We start from the raw sequence: 22,037 nt of genomic DNA, 5'->3' as shown, positions 1-22,037 counted from the left end.
CAGCCTAGTCTACAATCAAATGGCATTTATGTCAATCAAACTGCTTCAAATGAGGAGTATGCATGTGGTCAAGCACGGTAGCAGTGGGAGGTGATGGCATCCTAAACCACTTTCCACCTACCACTGTCCAACCATAGCCAATCACTCAATATCTTGGGACAAATGGAAACTGTGGATTTGGGGGATGGTCTGACCCTCCAAGTAGATCTTCGGCATATCACAGAATGATGTTCATCAAATTCCTGGCTTATCTGCTTTGCCTGAAATCACAAAAGGAGCAGCTCTGCTGGAGACCAAAGCATATGACTACTTTTGACATATCTGGTTTTGGGCAGTGTGCAGACAAAATCAATGCCACACATAGCAATGTAACAAAGAAGCTGTTCAACATTTCATTTTTAAAATCAGGAAAATATTATTAAAAGGGGCTATGATGTCATTTAAAGACTGAAACCCAAGTGTGTTGGTCTTGCATGGCCTGGTTTTTGGCAACAGGGGGGCCATGGAGATATCTTCTGTGAGAAGCTGCTAGAAGCTTCCACCATGTCTGGCAGAGTCAATCCCTGATGGCTTTAAAGATGGACATGCTGCTGGCCAAGCCCAGGCCAAATAGAGATGTTGGTAACACCTCTGTGATGACATATTTAAGAAGAAAATCAAAACAAAGTGGGGGCACAATTTGAATTCGAGCTAGAGAAGAGGAGGAGGTGAGAACATGTGAGGGAAAACATGGTGACACCAAGGTCAGTGAAGAAGGAGGGGGAGGAGGTGCTCCAGGCGCCAGAGCTGAGATGCCTCTGCAGGCCGTGGTGAGGACCATGGTGAAGCAGGTTGTCCCTCTGCAGTCCATGGGGATCCATGGGGGATGCAGAGATCTAACGCAGGGTTTGGTGCTCGAGGCATGAGCTCTGGCGTGCCCCAGGTCAGAGACAGTCCAGCTGCGTTACCTCCACGCGTCGCTGAAGCGACTTTGGAGTCAGGAAAAGAGCTGCTTGCTGGGCTAGCTAGCTGGCTTCTCGGCAGAGGAAACACGGCAGGAACCAATGGGATCGGCTCACGTTAGCTTGGAGACAAAGGAAGAGAGAGGCTGTTCGGGTCTGGCTTCTAACAGGTTTATTGTTAGAAGTTTCGCAACCCGAACAAACTTGGAAGGCTGGAATCCGATGTGATGGGACTGATGGGATGTGATGGGATGGGAATGATGGGATCCGATACTGAGGCTTGTCCTCAGTTTTATAGGGAATTTGAAAACCCCGGTGAAAGGGGAAAACAACCAATGAGTTACAAGCCAGGGGGAGGATACAATGTAACAAGAACCACTGAGGGAAACCGAGAGGCGGGAGTTATAACAGAGAACCAATGAACAACCGAGCAACCGAGAATTTTCCTGAACAAGGGCAGACGGCTTGTACCCGGGCATTGCCCAGGAGGGAGCACGGCTTAGGCTTCTGATCCACCCCGTGACCCACCCTCTGAGTCTGCCTCTTCGGGAAACTGGATCCAGGGGATGGGCTGGAAATTGATTGGCATCTCGCTGCCCCAGCCCCACAGTGGGCTGGGTCACACCAACATCTCCTTCTTCTTTATTACCTTGAAATGAGGGGGAAGGCTTAAGGGATTTCAAAACCAAACACTTAAAAATGGGAAGGGCTAATAAAATTAACAACTCCATAAAGAAACCCCATACAATGTCCTTGATAATGGAAGGAATCCGGCCGCTGGAGCTCCCGGTGTAAAGGAGGAGCTGCAGCAGCAGGTGGGACAGCAGCAGGTAGGATGTCATCACACTGTCAAGGGAGGTAACTTTAGGGACAGTGTAACATAAAATTAATACAAGTACAATCAAATTAGTATGGCTCCCTTGGACTCCCCCTCATTCAAAACAAAATGAGGGGTCATTTTGGGAAGGGAGACGCATTTTAAGGAGACTGAGAGGTGGAAGGTTTGTTTTTCAGGCCTGGAGGAGGAGTCTTTTTTTCCAGGTGGCTTGGTTTTTCTTCTTTTCCAGGCTGTGGCAGCTTCTTTCCTTTGCCTGGCATCTGCAGGTGGTCTCCAAAAAGGTTTCAACAATTGCACCCAGCCCCTGGTGGGAGGAGTAGAGAGCGGTTTCTTCCAGCCTTTCAGGCCAGGCACAGCAGTTTTTGAAAATATTGAGTTCCCTCTGGATGTAAAGGATGGTATAATCTTCTTGTCAGTTCTATTCTCTTTTTTCTCTATGGCCTGCATTGTGTACACCATGCTTAGAAACAAAACATTACTTAGTGTGGTGCAACGTCTGCTTGAGGAGGAGGTAAAAAGGAGCAAAGCAACAAATAGCATGTCTACACAGACTGTCACACAGAAAGGAACCAAAAGCAAAGCAACAGCATCCATGTCTACACAGACTGTCACAGAGGAGAAAGAAACCAAACACAAAGCAACAGTGTCCATTTCTACGCAGACTGACACAGAGGAGAAAGGAACCAAAAGCAGTGTCAGTGTCCCCACACAAACCATCACTGAACCAGAACAGCCTAAACCGACTGCAGTTGCCCCCGTGCAGAAGAAGAAATCAAAAACCAAATCAGTCCGCATAGTGACTGACGAGGATGCAGCAGGACCTTCGCACCCAGCAGAAGAGGCAGAGCCAGAGATCATCACTCGGTCGCTATCCCTGAGTGAGCTGCGTGACCTGCGGAGGGAATTCACCCGCTAGACAAACGAGTCTATCCTGACCTGGCTGCTCCGCATCTGGGACGCTGCAGCCAATGACACCATTCTGGACGGAAGTGAGGCCAGGCAACTGGGATCTCTGTCCCGGGATGTGGTCATTGACCAGGGGATCGGGAGAACCCAAGAAACTCTCAGCCTCTGGCGGCGACTGCTTACAAGTGTAAGGGACAGGTACCTTTGTAAAGAAGACCTCCAGGTGCACCAAGGAAAATGGAGCACAATGGAACAAGGTATCCGGTGCCTGAGGGAATTGGCTGTGCTGGAGATCATTTTCTCAGAAGACGAGAGATTTCCTAAGAGCCCAGACGGTGTCCAGTGCACATCGCAAATGTGGTTGAGGTTTGCATGCCTTGGACCAGAGATATACTCCCGTTACATGGCAACGCTGCAATGGAGGGAAGGCGAGGACAGGGTGGGCGTCTTGGTGAACAAACAGAGGATTTACGAGGACACTGTCACAGCCCCGTTTCGCATCCATGTCTCATCCGTGGAAACAAGTCTTTTGGCTGAGCAAGTCCGGAGCTTGATGGAAGAAGGCCATCAGAAACTGAAAAAGGAACTTAAGGAAGAGATTTACCACATCTCGCCAGAACCAACAAGAGTCTCTGCCATTAGGAGCCGGCATCCCCCAACCAGGGAGAGAGGATACACCCCACGAGGTAACCTCTGGTTTTTCCTTCAGGAACATGGAGAAGACATGAGTAAGTGGCATGGAAAACCCACCTCCTCCTTAGCGGCCAGGGTATGTGAACTAAAAAGAGGGGCAACTACCACAAGAAGTGCATCTAGAGCCAACGCTGCTCCGGTCTCTTGTGCACAGAACTCCAGACGGTACCGGAATGATAGTATGACTGATCCTCTTGAAGGGACCTCAGGAACGTATTCACCGGAAGGGAGCAACATGCAACATGACCAGGAATAGAGGGGCCCTGCCTCTAGCCAGGTAGAGGAAAGGGATAATCGGGTCTTTTGGACTGTGTGGGTCCGATGGCCTGGCACATCTGACCCACAAAAATACACGGCTTTGGTTGACACAGGCGCTCAATGTACTCTGATGCCATCAAGGTATGTGGGAGCAGAACCCATTTCTATTTCTGGGGTGACAGGAGGTTCCCAGCAGCTGACTGTACTGGAAGCTGAAGTGAGTTTAACTGGGAACGAGTGGCAGAAACATCACCCTTCCCCAAACACGCCAAGGCAAGTACTACGTGTTGACCATGGTTGAAGCAACCACTGGATGGCTGGAGACCTACCCTGTGCCTCATGCTACAGCCCGGAACACCATTCTGGGCCTGGAAAAGCAAGTCCTGTGGAGACATGGCACCCCTGACAGGATCGAGTCAGACAACGGGACTCATTTTAAGAACAGCCTCATCAACACCTGGGCCAGAGAACACGGTATCGAATGGATATATCATATTCCTTATCATGCACCAGCTGCTGGAAAAGTTGAACGCTGCAATGGACTACTTAAAACCACCCTAAAGGCACTTGGTGGAGGGACCTTCAAAAATTGGGAAGTGAACTTAGCAAAGGCCACCTGGATGGTCAATACCCGAGGGTCCATCAATCGATGTGGTCCCGCCGAGTCTGAACCCTTGTGCACAGTGGATGGAGATAGAGTCCCTGCGGTACACCTGAGGGGTATTTTAGGAAAGACTGTTTGGATTAATCCCACCTCAGGCAAAGGCAAACCCATCCGTGGGATTGTCTTTGCTCAAGGACCTGGTTGCACTTGGTGGGTAATGCAGAAAGATGGGGAAACCCGTTGTGTACCACAGGGAGACCTAATCTTAGGTGAGAACTGTGTGTAGGGTTTCATTGTATATATATATGTGTGTGTGTGTGTGTAGAGTTTAAAGAAGGTATTGATTTGGGATGATGTAGATGGTAATAGAATAAGGGGTGGATAATGTCCTGGGTTGCAGTGTATTCTATTACCATCCTCATGAGCTGTTGAAATCTGGTGGGGCAGTGTTTCCTTGCCTCCTCCCTCCAGACTATCTTTCTGTTAATGGCCCATCATTGTCCTGCCGAATGACTCAGAGATAACTCCCTCTGGACTATCTTCTGTTAATGAGCCTAATCAACACTTGGCCTCATGACTCATTACCCCATTGTGAGATGCTCCACCCAGAGGGAGGAACCAAGCATCCCATCGTGGATATAATCTGAGACTGAACACCAGAGACAACCCTTCTCCACTGGATTTCCAGAGGACAGGAGCTACACAGGCACCACTGGACCTTCTGAGGAAGAGCAGACCTTTTTTTTTTCTACAGGATCACCGCTTCAGAGGACTGCTACCACCACCCTGTCTAACAGGGACTCAGGTTGTATCTTGACTCTGTCAGTTTGAACCAGTGTTTTCTTTTAGTCTTTCTTTTTTCCCTTTTCTTTAATTTTCCCCATTAAATTGTTATTCTGACTTGGTGCCTCCCACTGGTTTCTTTTCAAACTAGCACAGTTGTCAACAAGCTGCTGTGAGTCAGGGTGTAGTGGATTGACCTTGGCTGGATGTCAGGTGCTCACTAAATTGCTCTATCACTCCCTTTCCCAATGGGACGGGAGACAATAAGATGGAGAACAACCAGTGGGTGAGATAAGGCAGTTTTATTACAGTGAAAGAAAGAAATAAGCAAGAATCTGCATGCGCATAAGCTAAAGAAAAAAAGGTCAATCTCTACTTCCCATCAGCAGCAATGTTCGGACACTTCCTGGGAAGCAGGGCTTCAGCACGCATAATGGTTCCTTCAGGAGGCAAACACTGAAGAATCACGAATGCCCCCCCCTTCCTCCTCTCTCCCTTAGCTTATATATCTGAACTGACATCATATGGTATGGAATATCTTTGGCTAATTTGGGTCAGCTGGTGCCTCTGCGTCCTTTTTGGAGCAGTTCCCACTTTGCCCAGTCAGCAATAGACGCAGCAGGCTGCGGGGGCCAGCCTCCGGAATCCGGGAGACCAGAGGTCTGGCTCGTGGGTCCTTCCACAGGACCGCGGCAATAGAGGCAGGTGGTGGAAGAAGGACGCAGGCTCAATTGTGGATGAAATCCGGAAGGTTTATTGTGTCTCTGAACAGGGGACCTCGCCCCCCGGGGGTGTCCAGCAATGAGCAACCCTGAACGCGCCTGCCAGGGGTTTTATGGGGGGGTGGCGACAGGGGAGGGATGACAACGGCATCGAATCAGGGAAGGAGAAGGACGGGTCTGCGGGATGAGGGACACACAAGGGAACCTATCTTGGGAAAGGAAAGGAGGGATCCTCCCCCCAAGACCAATCACTCGACGCCCCTGCCAGAACTTTCTAGAAGCTTGGGAGGGGTGCCGGAGCGATTGGCAGGGGCCTGGGAGGAGACAAATAGAGAAAGCAGGGTTATGAACACGAAACCAGGAGGGTATAAACTGGGATGGTACAGTAACACAAAACCCAAAGGGGAGACCCGGACTGAACCAAACAAGACACACTCCCACATCTCCCCCTTTTTTGTTTTTTTAAGATGGTTTAAAGTTCGGCTGGGGGTAATATTCAGAGTCAGGATAAAAGACCTCGAACTCTTGCAACTCAGGAGACGTAGGTTCGAGCTCCGGTTCTTGCAGGGTCTTTGCATCCGGGAGTACCTCGGCTCGGTCAATATCCGTAGGGGAGGGGGAGCTTGTAATCAACTTTACTAACATTCTCTTGAGGAGTCCAAACAAAATTAGGGCAACCAACAAAACAAAAAGAAAAATCAGTCCAGATCGGAAAATAGATCCTGCCCATCCGGATAGTCCCCATTTGCTGAAGATGTTGCCGAGCCAGTCACCAGTTTCTTTCCGAATTTGCATCACCATGGCCTGCATCTTGTCTGTGGATGTTCTCCGTCCTTGATGTAAACATATGTGGTCTTGGCCCATGGTTTGCGCCAGGACTGACCACACGTTTGCTGCTGGTTGGGGAACTATCCACGGCGACGCAGGCCATGGGAGCAGCCGCAGGATGACAACAAGCTGCAGGCTTCTGGCGACGGCTCGGATGGACGGTGCAGGATCCATTTCTGTAGTCTCTAAACTAGAAAGAAACTCAAAAGGAAGAATATCAAAATTGGGAAGAATACCTGGGGGTGAACTTAGGGTCCAAAGGGGCGTAGGATTAACCCACCCCGGTTTTAGGGGGTGCTTGACTCCTTCCTCCGGTGGGCTGGGAAATACACAGTTTCACCCATTTTGATGGGATCCACCTGGGGCCCTCGGGGGTGGATATGCATGCATATCCCTTCCCCCATGTAACTAGTTCATGAGGGCCCTGTATTTCCCGAGTCTCCGGGTCTTTAACCAACACCGGAGGCCTTTCTTTCATTTGCAGCTGCTGAGACCGCCCGAAGTGCCGCACGATCGGTGGATTCAGGTTCTCAAAGGCACAGTTGAGGAAGTTTAGTGTGAACAGTGCTCTTGAGAGCCTGACAGCTGGGGATTCTAATTTCTTTGAGGACCTTTGCCTTTGTAGCATCCTCTTGATATTTTGGTGAGCCCTCCCGACTATCGCTTGACCTGTCAGGGAATAAGGGATGCCTGTCTTGTGCTCTATTCCCCATTGCTGTAGGAAGCTCCTGAACTCCTTGGAGGTGTAGGCTGGGCCGTTATCGGTTTTAATAACTTTGGGGATGCCCAGGGTAGCAAATGCCTGCACTAGGTGCCTTATGACATCACTAGCCCTTTCCCCTGTGTGGGCAGAGGCAAAGACGGCTCCAGAGAAGGTATCTACTGACACATGTACATACTTCATTCTGCCGAAAGAAGCGACATGTGTCACGTCTATCTGCCACACCTCACAACTATTAAGGCCACGGGGGTATGCGCTGGTGCCAATGGCGGGAAGAGCTAATTGGTGACATTCAGGACACGCTGCCACGATCGCTCTGGCCTGGTCGTGCTTCAAATTGAACTGCCGAACCAGGGCAGGCGCATTCTGATGGAACAACTGATGGCTGATTTTGGCCTGCTCAAATACATTTGTGTCGCGGGTTCGGTTTGTAACCGGGCAGAAACAGCAATTTAGTGTAGTGGTTTGGTCCAAAATACTCATTACTGTTTATCTGCTGTGAGATAAGAATTAGGAGAAATGCAAAGCAGGCACCAAACTTGAAAGAATATAAAGAAGTCTATTAACAGACCTAAAAGAGGGAAAAAAATTATACCATACCTTCAGAACTCTTCTCCCCCCACCTTCCTCCCTTCTCCCACTGACAATGTAAAAAGACAACCCTTAAGATGTTCAGTCTGTTTACCACTTCCATAATAACCTTGTTCAGTCCATTTAGAAAGAGAAGTCTCTTCTTGCTCATGCTATGAGAACATTATCACAACGAGACAGCCGCCCACTTCCAAATATTGTTCAGTCCATTTAGGAAGAGGAGTCTCTCTGCCTGCGTGTGAGTCCTTTCCCCCGACTTGCAGCTTTTCCCGCAATTGCTTTCGAGGGTCCACTCTTGAAGTTTTTTGGGGTACAATTTTAAGGTCGAGCCGTTCAGAAACAAAAACAGAGGCCCTTCTCCTTCCCTGGGAACAAAGGGTCTTCATCATCTTCATCTTTAGGACTATCTCTGGGAGCATCTCTAGGGACTGAGGTTTTCTCCTTTCCCGTTTGGAGCAAAAGTCCTCATCTGGTTCATCTCTCCCTGTCCAAACTTCTCATGAAATTACAGCTGCATCAGCATCTGCCTATCTCAGCGCAGGTGCTTCTGCTCACGAGTTGAACGCTCCACCCCCCATATCTTCATGAAATTACAACAGGATACTCTGATATATCATAGCTTCACAACAGAATTTCAGCTTTAAGCATCTCCTCTCTCTCTTCCCTCAGGTTTTCAGCTCTTCACAGCAATAAAAGGGTTACTCTCACCTCGGCCTTGCAGCTTTGCAGCTGGAATGTTGAATTTTTCTTATCGCAGTGGAGAGGGGGGAGAGCCGAGCCGCTCCGGCTGCCCACGGCAAGGCAGTGGGGGGGGTTCCACGGCTGGAACAGGTCCATCGACTCCAGGATGGCCGTGGCCCGGCCCGGCCTGGCCCAGGCAGGGCCTGGCCGGGCCCGCTGGCCCCCACACGGGGCCCGCAGCCACCTGTCCCAGCGCCGGAAACGAGAGAGAGCTTGGAGGGGGAGTTTGCCTATTCTTAAATGTGGATCACAGAGGTGATCACAACTTTAAGTGGCTTAGAGAACTGTCCATATTCAAACTGGCCAGCTGATAGGTTCTATCAGTTCCCAGAGGAAACTGTAAGCACCCCTTAGCAAGGACGTCCCTTCCGGGACTATGCTTGCTAACCTATGACAATTTGGAATCGGGGCCATCACCGCTGGTGCAGCGAAGGCATCTGCCTTCCTGTTGCCTTCCACGCTGAACCCGGGCAGGTCCATGTGTGACCTGACGTGCATCACGTAAAATGGTTGCTCTCGGTGGGAGACTAGGCTAACCAATTTTGAGAGCAATTCATACAAGGCTGTGTTGGAGACCTCTCGCAATATGGCATGTTCAGCTCCGGAGACTACCCCTGCTACATATGCAGAGTCAGTTATCAAATTAAAGGGTTCGGGGAATCTTTCAAAAGCCCTGACGACTGCGTCTAACTCAGCAACTTGAGGTGATCCTTCCACCTCCTTAATATCAGCCTCCCACCGCTGAGTTTGGGGGTCTTTCCAAGTCATGACTGACTTGTGGGACGCCCCAGACGTGTCAGTGAAAACGGTCAAGGCCTTTAAAGGTTCCTTGCTCCGAACACTCTTTGTATTTAATTCAAATTGGATTTCCCAATTAAAAATTTTGTGGGCTGGCCTGTGTAAGGAAATTTGGCCTGTGTAGCCCCCCAGAGCGAACTGCAAAGCTTCACAATCATGAAGCAAGCTCTCCAACATTGCTTGGTAATTTGGCCCGTTTGTGTCCTGATTGGTACGTGAATGCAATCAAAGTCACATCCTGATAACTCCCTGATCCGGACTCTAGCCTTCCGGATCAGTTCAGCCATCAGCTCTTGTGGCCGTGTCATTCTTTTGGACCTATGATGACTGAGAAAGACTCACTCTATTATCAAGAGAGGGTCCCTCTGGTCCTGGTCTTCCTTACTCTTCCTCTTGTCCTCCCATTGGAAGACAACCCCGTGCAGGTGTGGCAGATTACCCAGGATGATGAACTTAAATGGCAAGTCAGGTCTATACCTGCTTGCTTGCCTGGTGGACATCAGGTGTTGCACCCTCTCCAGGGCTGTCCGCGCCTCTGGGGTAAGTGTCCGGGGAGAACCAAGCTCCTCTCCCCCTTTTAGTAAATCAAAAAGGGGGGCTAGGTCTTCGTTGGATAGACCCAGCCACGGCCTTACCCAATTTAGTGACCCACACAGTTGGTGGACATCTGCTAAGGTCTTAATATTTGTATTGATAGCCAATTTTTGCAGCACAATGGTCCGCTTTGTAATTTACAGGCCCAGGTACTTCCAAGGTGGCATCCTTTGAATTTTCTCTTCTTGGAGCTCGAACCCTGCAGCAACCAATGCACTGATTGTCAGGTCAAGCACATTCGCAAGCATGTCATTGTCGGGGGCACATACAAGGACATCATCCATGTAATGAAAGATGATGGCCTCTTTTGCGGCTGCGCGAACTGGGGCAAGCAAGGAAGAGACATACCATTGGCAGATGGTCGGGCTGTTCTTCATGCCCTGCGGCAGCACTTTCCAATGGTATCTCTTCCTCGGGGCTTCTCGGTTGATAACCAGAACCGAGAAGGCGAAACGCGGGGCATCGTCAGGGTGCAGAGGAATTTGGAAAAAACAATCTTTAATATCGATTACTGCCAGGTTCCAATTTTGGGGAAGCATCATTGGGGATGGCATTCCCAGTTGGAGAGAGCCCATGTCCTCTATCACGTCATTAATTTGGCGAAGGTCCTGGAGGAGCCGCCATTTGTCTTTGTTAGGTTTTTTTGATGACAAAGACCGGGGAATTCCAGGGGCTGTTGGTCTCCACGATATTCCCCTTCTTAAGCTGCTCTTCCACGAGCTTCTCGAGTGCCTCTAATTTCTCGTTATAGAGTGGCCACTGCTCTACCCACAGCGGCCAGTCCATTTTCCAATTCAGTTTTTGGGTAGGGCGCTCTTCAGTGGTCACCACGCAAAAATTTATCGGGGGGGTCAGGTATGTCAATTGTGACTCCCCATTGTTGCATGAGGTCTCTCCCTAAGAGGGGTTCCTTGTAATCCAATATGAACGGACGTATGTTCGCCAATTGTCCGCTCGGCCCCTTAATTTGCACGACGCTTTTGGACTGTTTCGCCAATTGGATTCCCCCAACACCCTGCACGTGTCCGGTCACGTTTTGCAATTCCCAATGTGCTGGCCATTCCCGTGTGGGAATGATCGTCACATCTGCCCCTGTGTCCAGAAGCCCCTTGAGATGTAGGACTTCTTCCCCTCTGTTGATCTTACAGTCTACCCACGGTTTCCCTGTTCCTATTACATGTGTGGCACACATCGTCGGGTGTGGCCCTTCTGCAGGGATAGCCTGGGCAACCATCTGCCCTCTAGGCAGAAACAGAGGTGGACGGACACAGCGCAGCCAGAAAACGGGTCCTTCGGGACTGGATGTCATGAGTCCCGGAGCGACTTCGATCTCTGGTGGTGTGCATTTAACATCTCCAACAATGACATACCTGCTAGGGCTTGGGTCCCACGTCCCCAGCTCACCACCGACACTTACTGGTGCGGCGTGCCACTCGTAGGTTTTCAGGAAGAGCGGTGTCGACAGCTGCAACCTGAAAGAACCATCAGCAGGAGAAGTGAAGTCAGGCTGAAAAGTCATATCTGGTAATTTTGCATAGTCTTTTTTGGCCCCTTTCTGTTCCCCCTCCCCCTCACGGCCCAACCTTTTTATATCATCACGCGGGTCGGGCGTGCGCTCCCCACTCAGTTTTTTTGTAACTGGCTCCCTAATCCCCCAGACCCTTGCTCCTGTTTAAATTGATGAAATTGCCGCTTGAGCGGGCAGTCTTTGGTCCAGTGCCTGGGTTGGTCACAAAGGAAGCAGGTGTTTCGGGTCTGCTGTTGGGCCCGCTTCTGGCTGTTCCTCGATGGAGGTTGTCCGCTGCTTCGGCCCGTGGTCCTCTTTTGTTCCACAGCAGGATGGTGTGTTGCTGTTCCCACCGAGACCACTCCTCGGGACCGTTGCTTGTCCGAGCTGGCAGGTTGCAGGTGCGGTGCTTTCGCAGCACAGACTTCTAACATGGCTTGGATTATCGGCAGGGGGTCCAGTGGGAGGCTCAGGATAGCTGTCTTGCATTGGGAATTAGCATTTGCCATTGCCATCTCTGTTATGACCTCCTCTCTGGCCGCCGGCTGCCTGACCTGCAACTCTACTGCTCGGGTTAGTCTCTCTACAAACTGGAGGAACGACTCTGTGGGCTGCTGTCGGACCCGTGAGTAACTTTCCATGGGCGCGTCCGGTCTCAGGCCAAGGAATGCCTTACCGGCCAGTTCCTTGACCTGCTGCAGCACCTCTAGGGGCAGACTCTGGGCCTGCTTCGGCGCCAATGCCCATTCCCCCTCGCCGCTTAAATGGTCCATAGTTAATGCCTGGTTGTCAGCATCAACAGCCGTATCAGAGCTCTGCAGAAGCGCAGGAAGGAGTCGGCAGAGCTCCTTTTCCCATGCCGCCCTCCAGAGCAGAAACTCTGCCGAGGAAAGCAAGCACGAGAAAAGCTGACGCAGGTCAAAAGGCATCATTACTGCTCCGGAGATATTTGCCTTTAAAGGGCCACAAAAATATTCGCTTTCTCTCCCGAACTCTTTCTGTGCCTTGCAGAGTTCTTTGATCGTTTGGTGGGAGAGGGGTTCCCAGTTGGTGTGGGTCATTCCCCCTCTCCTGGACCTTTGATAAAAAAACGGAGCGGCCGAAGGAATGGAGTCCAGTTCCGGGTTCCGGTCCTCAGGCCCCTCCCCTTCCGGCCACTCACTGTGGGAACCGGAAGGCCAAGCGTGGGAACCGGAAGCAGGAAGCGGGTGGCAACCAGACACAGACCTACAACAACTTCTAGGGGCGGAGCACGGGGGCGTGCACTGATGACAGGTGGGAGGGGCAACAGGGGTGGACCCAGCTTGGGTGTGGGAGGAGTTAGGGTACTGGGAGGGGTCATGACGAAAGGGGTTGGAACTTGGGAGAAAGGGGTTTTGGGATGAAGAAACGGGGGGAGGGCAAGAGGGGGTTTCTGCCATGTGGCACCCGCCATCTTGTCCTCGTCGGGCAGGGAATCCATTTTCTAAGTTCTCAATATAACTAAAGCGAACACGGGGTTTAGCAACTGGGGAAGTCGGGGAACGGGATAAGCCCCGGGCAGTCTGGCCAGGACTGTCTGGGCGGGGGGCTGAGAATCCCGAGGGAAGCCAGGGAGTCGGTGGCAACCCTGCGCAGCATCGCGGTTTGCTTCCTTCAGGACGCCCGGTTTAGGGCACACGGGTTTAGGAGAAGGCTTAGGGGTAACTGGGGAACCGGGGGCAGGCTGTCCTTCCCTCTCCCTGTTTTGATTTAAAGCAGCCCGAATTTGTAGGTATAATAAAGAAAATCTATCTAGATCTTTTTCTTTTGTCAATTCAGACTGAGCTATTTTTGCTCCCACGGCGTTCCAAAAGGGATCGCTTAAAACCGAACTGTGGGAGCACTGAGGGAAGTGCTGAAACAGCCACCACACAAACCGTTTTAAACACCCTTTAGAAAAACGTTTCCCCCCCCCCCCCCTCCAGGAGTCCCGCAACTTGGAAAAATACCCCCTTTTGTGCTGTGGACAATTTTGCGCCCATAATCCACAGCACGACGTCTGGAGCTTTAAAAACAAACCAACCCTCGGACACCGATTCCCCGAAACAAACCGGAGGCAAGCAACACACTCGCCCCGGGGCTGCGCAGCCTACCCTGGGCTCCTACGAGCCGCGGACCGTGCGAAGCCGTCCACCACGCGCTGCGTGCGGCCGGGCGGGCACCGCCGGGTCCCGCCGCGCCTCGCTCCGCCGCCGACACTGCGGCTCGTGTGGCTCCGCCCGCACGCGGGAACTGCCTCAAAAGGCTTTACGGTAAGCTCCCCCCCCGAGGAAATACTTACCTGCTGGTGTCCAGGCGAGCTCCAGGCGTCCCGATTTCCACCGAGGACGACTCTGCTGGCGCGGGCGGAGCTACCGTCCTCCTCCCCAGGAGCGCAGCTCACTAAAACGGAGCCTGCTACAACTGGGGTAGCTTGACGTCCCAAGGACGCACTTGGAAGTCCAATCAGTCCCTTCCGTGGGGTCCGGTGGAAGCGGGGGCCCCGCGATGGGCGCCAAGCTGCCTCTGCGTCCTTTTTGGAGCAGTTCCCACTTTGCCCAGTCAGCAATAGACGCAGCAGGCTGCGGGGGCCAGCCTCCGGAATCCGGGAGACCAGAGGTCTGGCTCGTGGGTCCTTCCACAGGACCGCGGCAATAGAGGCAGGTGGTGGAAGAAGGAGGCAGGCTCAATTGTGGATGAAATCCGGAAGGTTTATTGTGTCTCCGAACAGGGGACCTCGCCCCCCGGGGGTGTCCAGCAATGAGCAACCCTGAACGCGCCTGCCAGGGGTTTTATGGGGGGGTGGCGACAGGGGAGGGATGACAACGGCATCGAATCAGGGAAGGAGAAGGACGGGTCTGCGGGATGAGGGACACACAAGGGAACCTATCTTGGGAAAGGAAAGGAGGGATCCTCCCCCCAAGACCAATCACTCGACGCCCCTGCCAGAACTTTCTAGAAGCTTGGGAGGGGTGCCAGAGTGATTGGCAGGGGTCTGGGAGGAGACAAATAGAGAAAGCAGGGTTATGAACACGAAACCAGGAGGGTATAAACTGGGATGGTACAGTAACACAAAACCCAAAGGGGAGACCCGGACTGAACCAAACAAGACACACTCCCACAAGCTGGCCCGGTTGTGTCCCCTCCCAGGATCTTGCCCACTCCTATCCTTTTGATGGGGGAAGCAATGTCAGAGGCACAGCACTGCTCAGCAGTAGCCACAACACTGGCCCGTTATCAACACCCATCCAGCTACTAATGCAAAGCTCAGCACTGTGAGGGCTGTGAACTTTGCCTCAGTCAGACCCAATACAGAGGGTATGTTAGCTTTAGCCTTTGGTGACCTTGGAGACAATGGGACACAGCTCATCCAGTCTTTACTGTGTCCTTTCCTGAGGGATGGAGAGGTCATGTCTGTTGCTATTAATCCTGCTATGCCTTTTGCTGCTATCAAATCTGGGTTTCTGCAGCTGTATGGTGGCCAACCAGGCTGTTGCCCTAATTTTGCTTTCCCCCTTTGTATCCTATGTGCAGAGAAGCAGAGGGAGCTGGCTCAGAAGAGCTCCCTGAAGAATGGCAACATGGGAAGCCCAGTTAATCAGCAGCCCAAGAAGAACAATGTGATGGCACGAACAAGGTAAAGGACTGGAAAAGCACTCCTCTGTGCTCTAAGCTGCAATCCCTAATGACCTTAGGATGGTCAAGGATGATGTTCATTGCTATTTGCCTACTGCCAAACACTGTGAGAGCAGTGATGACCCTTCCCGGAGCTGACAGGCCCAAATGCTGTGTTGCATCCCATCCCCTGGGGAGATGCAGGGACAGCTGGGCTCAGGATTGGTGACAATGCAGCCTGAAGAAGGCAGAGGTAGCCCAGCTTGGTTGAAATTAGGAGTTTGATATGACTGTTTTACATGTTCTGGGTAGTCTCCTAATCCTGACAGCAGGAGAGTGTATGATGCTGCTTCATGTAACACAAACTGGTTTAGAACATCATTGTGCTTTGGCTGCTTTTATCTCAGTAGTTCCCCTGTTCCTTTTTGATGATGACCCCTTCTTCATAATTATTGACTTAAAAAAGGCTTGTGAACAATTCATCTCTGTGTGCTTTGCTATATACCTCCTCCTCACTTGAAACAGCATGGCCATACTTTGCTGGAGCTGCTTTGGCACATCTCTGTATGACAGTATCAGACAGTGCCACAAATTGCTGTAAAAAAGGATGTTATTGGATGAATACTTTCATTTAGAGTGTTTCTATTGTTTCCATGTAAGCTTCAGTACACCAGTGTATCATATACCTGCATTCAGGAGGAAGGAAGCCCCCCCTGAGTCCACAGGATTATACGCTTTGCAGTTTTTAGTAGAGGACCTCACTTAGAATGACAGCAGAATATGATAAAGTTGCTTGAATTACCATATATTAAGTAGAACAGGAACTGCAGATCAGAGCCTCTCTGTTAATTAATTAATTCCCAAACTCCACAATAGTAGTCATAAATCGTGCTAGGACTTTGTCAAGTTTTATTTGTAAGCCCCTGTGATGTTGTTGGAACACACTGCATTGCTCACTGCTCTGTTTGGTTGTTGAGATCATACAAAGGAGCCAGACCCTTGGTGGCAGCAAGAAATTGGGCAGATGCTCTCAGCTGGCTTTTCCATGCTTCTTGTCTTCCAAAGACAAGCTGGAAAAAACTGTTTTTTTAGCAATAGGCTGAACACTAGTTTCCCAAGAGGAGTAGTAGAAGATTTGCTGCTTGAGAATTTTAGAAACACTGAAATTAGTGAAGGAAGATGGTAAGGGAGAGAAGATGGGATAAGTACAGGTGCCTACTTGTAAAATTAGTGACTTCTGCTTGGAGAGGCTGCTCTTTCTGAGCTGCCAATGAAAAAAGTGATTTGGGTGGGGAAGGACTGAGCAATGACACCCATCAACAAAAACTTTTGAACAGTCAGTTCAGTCCATTTGTGTACACCTGAGCACTGTTCAGCGGACATGTGGATGCCTCCACTGCCAAGCAGAGCCTGCTGGCAGTAGACTTGCTTTTCTTAGTTACTTTTCATGCAGCTTTTAGAAGCATCCCTTGGGATCTGCAAAACAGAGGTTTGCAGTCATTGCTTTAGTAGCAGATGTAGCCAAGCTCCATTGTTCCCACATGGCTGGGATGTGTCTGGCACAGGGTCTCACTGGCCCATCTCTTCATCTTCCAGCTCCCTTGGCTTTCTGAGAGCCAAGCAGCACCACAAGCATAGCCCTAGTAATACTTCAGAATGGTTTTGTCTGTTTTGCCACAAACAGGGAACCCCAGGAAGGCAGAAATATCACAAGCTTGTTCAAGCAACTTTTCACAAGATAATGGCTGCAGAAAAAATGGGATATATTCCAGTGGGATACTCTGCAAAATGTTCAGGTTATGGTAGTTCTTAAAAGTCTAAACTGTTGGCTTCCTCTGGTCTCTGCGGGAGGAGAATAAGCTCAAGTCATTTCCACTTTTTTAACAGTTCTGCTCTTCTCATCAAATATGTTTTCCTTCATTCAAGCAAACCACATTGCCTCTCCTAGTCTCTACTTCACCTCCTCCTCCTTTCCCAAGGCTTTTTTTTTCTGTATTTTCTGTATTAATTTCTTACATCCAGCTTCTAGTACCAGGTAGCCTTCACTATTCGATCCTCTGGGTCAGGGGCACAGCCAGCCTTAGAGGTAAAAGGTTCTGAATCCATAACACAATCAGTCTCCCTAAGAGCAAATAATATGTGAACAAGGTTGGGGTGTTGCTGGCATACTCACTATGAGCGCAGGTGTTACCAAAAATTTGGTAAAATAAAAAACTCCTTAACACCAGTGTAGCATTAAGAAGCAGGCATTCTTTATTCACTGAATGCATGGGGGGGGATAGCTCCTCCCAAAAGCCGTGCATGCTGAGTACAGGAATGTTTCTGTTTATATACTGTATTCTACATACATATTCATTGATTGTCCTGGACTAAACATACATAGGATAATCATTTCCCTGAAATCATTAACATATTTCCCCCCCCCCCCCCCTTTACACATGCATTCTGTCCTGGGGGTCTCTCTGGTGGTCCCTGGTGGTTGTAGGCCCCAATGTTCCAGGTAACCTGGCTGAGTTGGCAGGACACTGAGGCTGGTGAACTTCCAGTTCTCCTTCTTACACAATGGACATTGTGCAGTTTCTATAGGCCAGTAGTTTTTGGAGAACAAGCATTGTGTTAGCTCACTAGGTGTAGGCCATTTATCATCTGGTAACACAGGCAGAGTCCACAACACCATCTGCACCACTTCTGCACAGATACTGTAGCCTGCTCTGAGGATAACCTTATCTCAGATTTTGTCATAACATATTTTATGTTAAGTGATCAAAACCACCAAGACAAGAATCTCATACTAGGACACCTGCAGATGAAAGCAGCTCTGACTGCAATCTGGCTTTGTTCCAAGGACAGTGGGAAGCAAGCATAAGAACAATCAGGATGCAAAGGAAAGATTTAGATTGAGGGCAAAGACACCGTTTTTGTCTGTTGCAGAAAAATTGAAGTTCTGTGTTATGAAAAAAGACATTTCTCAAGAAAAAGATGTAGTGATTTTTTAAAACTGATTAAATAGCACCACAAAGGGCTCTCCTCCTAGATCCCCAATAATGTTTTGTTCACTCATGTTCAGTTTTGTGGATGAAAGAACTGTTGTGCAGTGGATACCACTGAATTAATGTATTTTCCTTACTGTAAAAGCTCTGAAGCCTGTATTTCAACACACAAACTCGATAGAGTAATTAGAGGTGCAAAGTCATCATCAGCTTTTGTAATACTTCTGGTGAAGTAAAAGTCCATAAAATAATAGAATTTTAAAAGAGCTAGTCTGAGTGGACTTTTGCGCTGCACCCACCAGGTCAAATTCCTCATATTACTAAATTTAGGAGTGAGACCTCAAAAGTGCTGTGTTGTGGGGTGCTGTGTAGAAGCTCATGCAGAAAGACCAAATCTCTGATTTTCAATAGAAGAATAGTAGGAGCACCAAGCCTCTGCCTTCCCCTAGCTTCCTTCTCACATTTATTTATTGCTAGTGTCATGTACTCATTGCTAGAGGAAAAAAAAGAATTGCTAGAGGAAAAAATGAGCAATCTGATATAACAAGCAGTGCTAGTGATCAGGTTCACCAGAATGAAGTGTGGAGTGTCCCAACTGTTTTTTCTTCCAGGGAGGAGTGTGTTCTCAATGCATGTCCAGTGTTCATCCCTGTGAAACTGCTCTGAACTATCCAGAGACACAGCCTGCTTCCTCTGAATTGCACCCATTTAAATGTCTTCATTGATAAGGGAGGACTTGCAAGGAAGTTGTCTTGGTTTAAAAAACCCAGATGTCTGCCAAGGAAGGCGGGAACCTTCCTGGAATGGAAACATGACCCCCTCCCTCCAAATTACTATAACTTCGAAATGATGGGGCTTCCAGGCAAAAGTATGGGAAAAGGAATAACAGTTCTTTACTAGAAAATAGATATATATACATATATATCTAAAGACAAACAAACAACAACAACAGCAACAACACAAAAAAAAAAAAAGATAACCCAATAACAGCCTTTTCCCACCTGTCAAGTGATTTCCCCTTTGGTGTAGTTACGACCACAACCGGCAGGGGGCGCTGGTGGCTCCAGTGAGGCGACAGCTGCAGTGACTCCCTTGCAGCTGGCAGAGGGTGCTAGCAGGCTCCAGCGAGGCAGGGAAGGTGTGATGATTCCCCTGCGGCTTCAGGGGGCACTCTACTGGAGTTCGGCAACCTCCTCAGGTGGTGGTGGAGGTTCAGACGAAGGGGAAGAGAGGAAATTGCTCCTTTTGTAAACTCACAGGCAGCAATCGGTTTAGGTACCCCCCCTGGCAGCGGGCAAGAGTAGTGAAGGCAGGCAGATCCGATCGGGCAGCAATCAGTCTCGGTACCACCACCGGCAGAAATAGTGAAGGCAGGCAGATCCAATCCTAGTGCCAAGTTACAATGTAGCAATACCCCCAGCCAGATACACACACTCAGCCACCCACGCGGCCGCTCTCCTTGATCCCTGAACCAGAAGGGAAGAGACAACCCAGCCCCGCCCCCATCTCCCCTCAGGGTCCTGGCCGAGCTTACATCTCTCGCGATGTCCCCCAAACCCCGAAGGAGGGGGGGGAGGGGGGAACGATGATGAGGGGGGACAGTGGCAATTCCCGGTACAAATGATTATGGGATACACCTTATGAGCCCTCCCCAAAACATAACTGAAACAGAGAAAGCCAACTATCATATGGCTTTGCTCTAGACTATGTGTGGTACTGAGCTTTACTGTGTGGTTAACAGACAACATTTAATTATTTCAGGCTTGTCATTCCCAATAAAGGCTATTCGTCATTAGATCAGAGTCCAGATGAAAAGCCACTGGTAGCCCTGGATACAGACAGGTATGCAAAGGGTTAATAAGATTTTTATATATATTTATATATATATAACAGTGCAAGCAAGTTTTCATGCTATAGTGCAGCACTGAAGCTAATTCCTGCTGAAACTGCTCTTGTGGGCCACTTGCATTCTTCCTTGCTGTGTACTTCAGCATATGCTGTAACAAGTCTGTGTGTGTAAACAAGTAGGAAAAGATGTGAGTAAAGAACACTTTGATGGAAAGGTCTCAGGGTTACAGATGAAAGTTGGTCTCCAGACTTTCTTGATGTAATTTCTCTGTGGATGAAGTACAACTTCATGACACAAGAAAGATAGGGCTAACCAGGGAATACAGGTCTCTCTAATTGTTGTTTCCTTCTTTGCTGCATCTTGTCATTCCCTGCAGTGATGATGACTTTGACATGTCCAGATATTCCTCCTCAGGATACTCATCGGCTGAGGTGAGTTATACTCTTTCCTGCCATCCTTGCCATGAATGCTAATAGTTGAACAGCCAGAAAGAACTTAGAATGGCCTTGTGCTGCCAGAAACAGTTCCACAAGGAATTTACCAGTGGTGTAGACTCTGAGCCTGGAAGGGGCCATGGCAGAAACTGTGTCATATTTCTGTCTTTCCTGGTGATCCAGTTGGCTCCATCCCCACACTTCCATGCCACAGACACAGATCTGCCCATCGGCTGTTTTCACAGATACCTTTGGCTTCACTTAAGCTTTTCCCAGTTCTGCTCAGTCATGCAGTGTTGGCCCACGTGGTGCAAATGCATCAACTTGTCTGTCACAGCAGATCAGAAACTGTATGCATGCCAAGGACACAAATAAAGGATCTGAGGGTGTGCTGTGATTTCCAGTTCTTGTGAGAGTCAGGGTCACCCAGTGCATGTTTACTTGGAGCACCAGAAATTCTAGGGAGGACTTGCAGATATGAACTTTTGCCCTTTCAAAGAGAAAAGGCAGGGAAGCTCTGGTTTGTTAATCCCTTTGCATTGTTTCTGAATATATTCCCAAGGTCTCTTGTGAATTAGTTGTTCAAACTCCAGGTACTGCTTCTGCAGGATCTGATTTTACATCCAAGGTGCTGAACAGCCATTATGCACACAAGCCATGGGAACTCTTCCTCTTTGTATCCCTTCCTTGGAAAAATACCTCTGAAATGCAGAGAAATGTCCAAGAGCAGGGACCAGATCAGCTGATCTGGGCCATCTCTGGGCCCTGATGAAATGTTGTTCACCCATATCTGGCTAGACAGCACTTGAATTTGAGATTACAAAAAGCCAAGAAGCTTCACCACCTTTCAGCTGCTACAGTGCCCCAAACTGAAAGGAGGGACTGCCCAGCTGCCAGTCAGTTTATTATCATCATTATTACATTACTTTAAATGAGAACTTATCTTTATGGAAAGATTATTCCAGAATAAAATACTGTATCAATTTGCTACTCTGGAATATCTCACTCTAGATATTACTATTCTGGAAGAAGTTTTAAAAACAGAAGGCAGCCCTCACCTGTGGTCAAAAACTGGGACTCTTTCATTGATGGGACAGCTGCTAATGATAGGGAAATATATTCCGGAATAAGGGACTTCTTTCCTCTTCCAACCATCAGAAGGAAGAAGTCTCAAGTGTTTGTCTGTTTGTCTGTAGCAGATCAACCAAGACTTGAACATCCAGCTGCTAAAGGATGGGTACCGGTTAGATGAGATCCCAGATGATGAGGACCTCGACCTAATCCCCCCTAAATCCGTCAACCCCACCTGCCTGTGTTGCCAAGCCACCTCCTCCACCGCCTGTCACATCCAGTAGTGAGGCCAGCAGGCTGTGATCAGTGCTTTCCACTATAACTGTAAAACTTAAGTCATCGCTTCCTCCTATGGTAGGACGTGCACCTCTTTGTGTTCATGGAGCCAGAAGAAACCAAAAAATTAATTTTATGATTGGTTAATAAGTTATTTTAAACTATGGTAAAACAAAAGACAAGTTGCTCAAAGTGCCAGGCATTGCCTGGAAAAACTGACTGGTCTGGAGAGCAAATGCAGAGGGGTCCAGAGATACCTCCTTGGTTTGTTTAGCCA

General features: G+C 49.3%; 1 protein-coding gene across 1 annotated transcript in view; it reads left to right on the top strand.

Annotated features, from left to right (window-relative positions):
* LOC116437401 (protein FAM219A-like) overlaps positions 1 to 21,809 on the top strand; it is a 261,478-nt gene extending 239,669 nt beyond the window's left edge. Inside the window, exons 3-6 of the mRNA XM_032095067.1 lie at positions 15,060 to 15,162; positions 19,892 to 19,972; positions 20,356 to 20,410; positions 21,610 to 21,809. Of these exons, the coding sequence (XP_031950958.1) occupies positions 15,060 to 15,162; positions 19,892 to 19,972; positions 20,356 to 20,410; positions 21,610 to 21,768 (398 nt within the window). The 3' untranslated portion in view covers positions 21,769 to 21,809. The remainder of the gene's footprint in view (positions 1 to 15,059; positions 15,163 to 19,891; positions 19,973 to 20,355; positions 20,411 to 21,609) is intronic.
* Positions 21,810 to 22,037: the final 228 nt, after the last annotated feature.

The sequence above is a fragment of the Corvus moneduloides genome, chromosome W (assembly GCF_009650955.1).
Source record: "Corvus moneduloides isolate bCorMon1 chromosome W, bCorMon1.pri, whole genome shotgun sequence".
Lineage (NCBI taxonomy): Eukaryota > Metazoa > Chordata > Aves > Passeriformes > Corvidae > Corvus > Corvus moneduloides.
The sequence above is the reverse complement of the archived record's forward strand: the minus strand, read 5'-3'. Positions and strand labels throughout refer to the sequence as shown.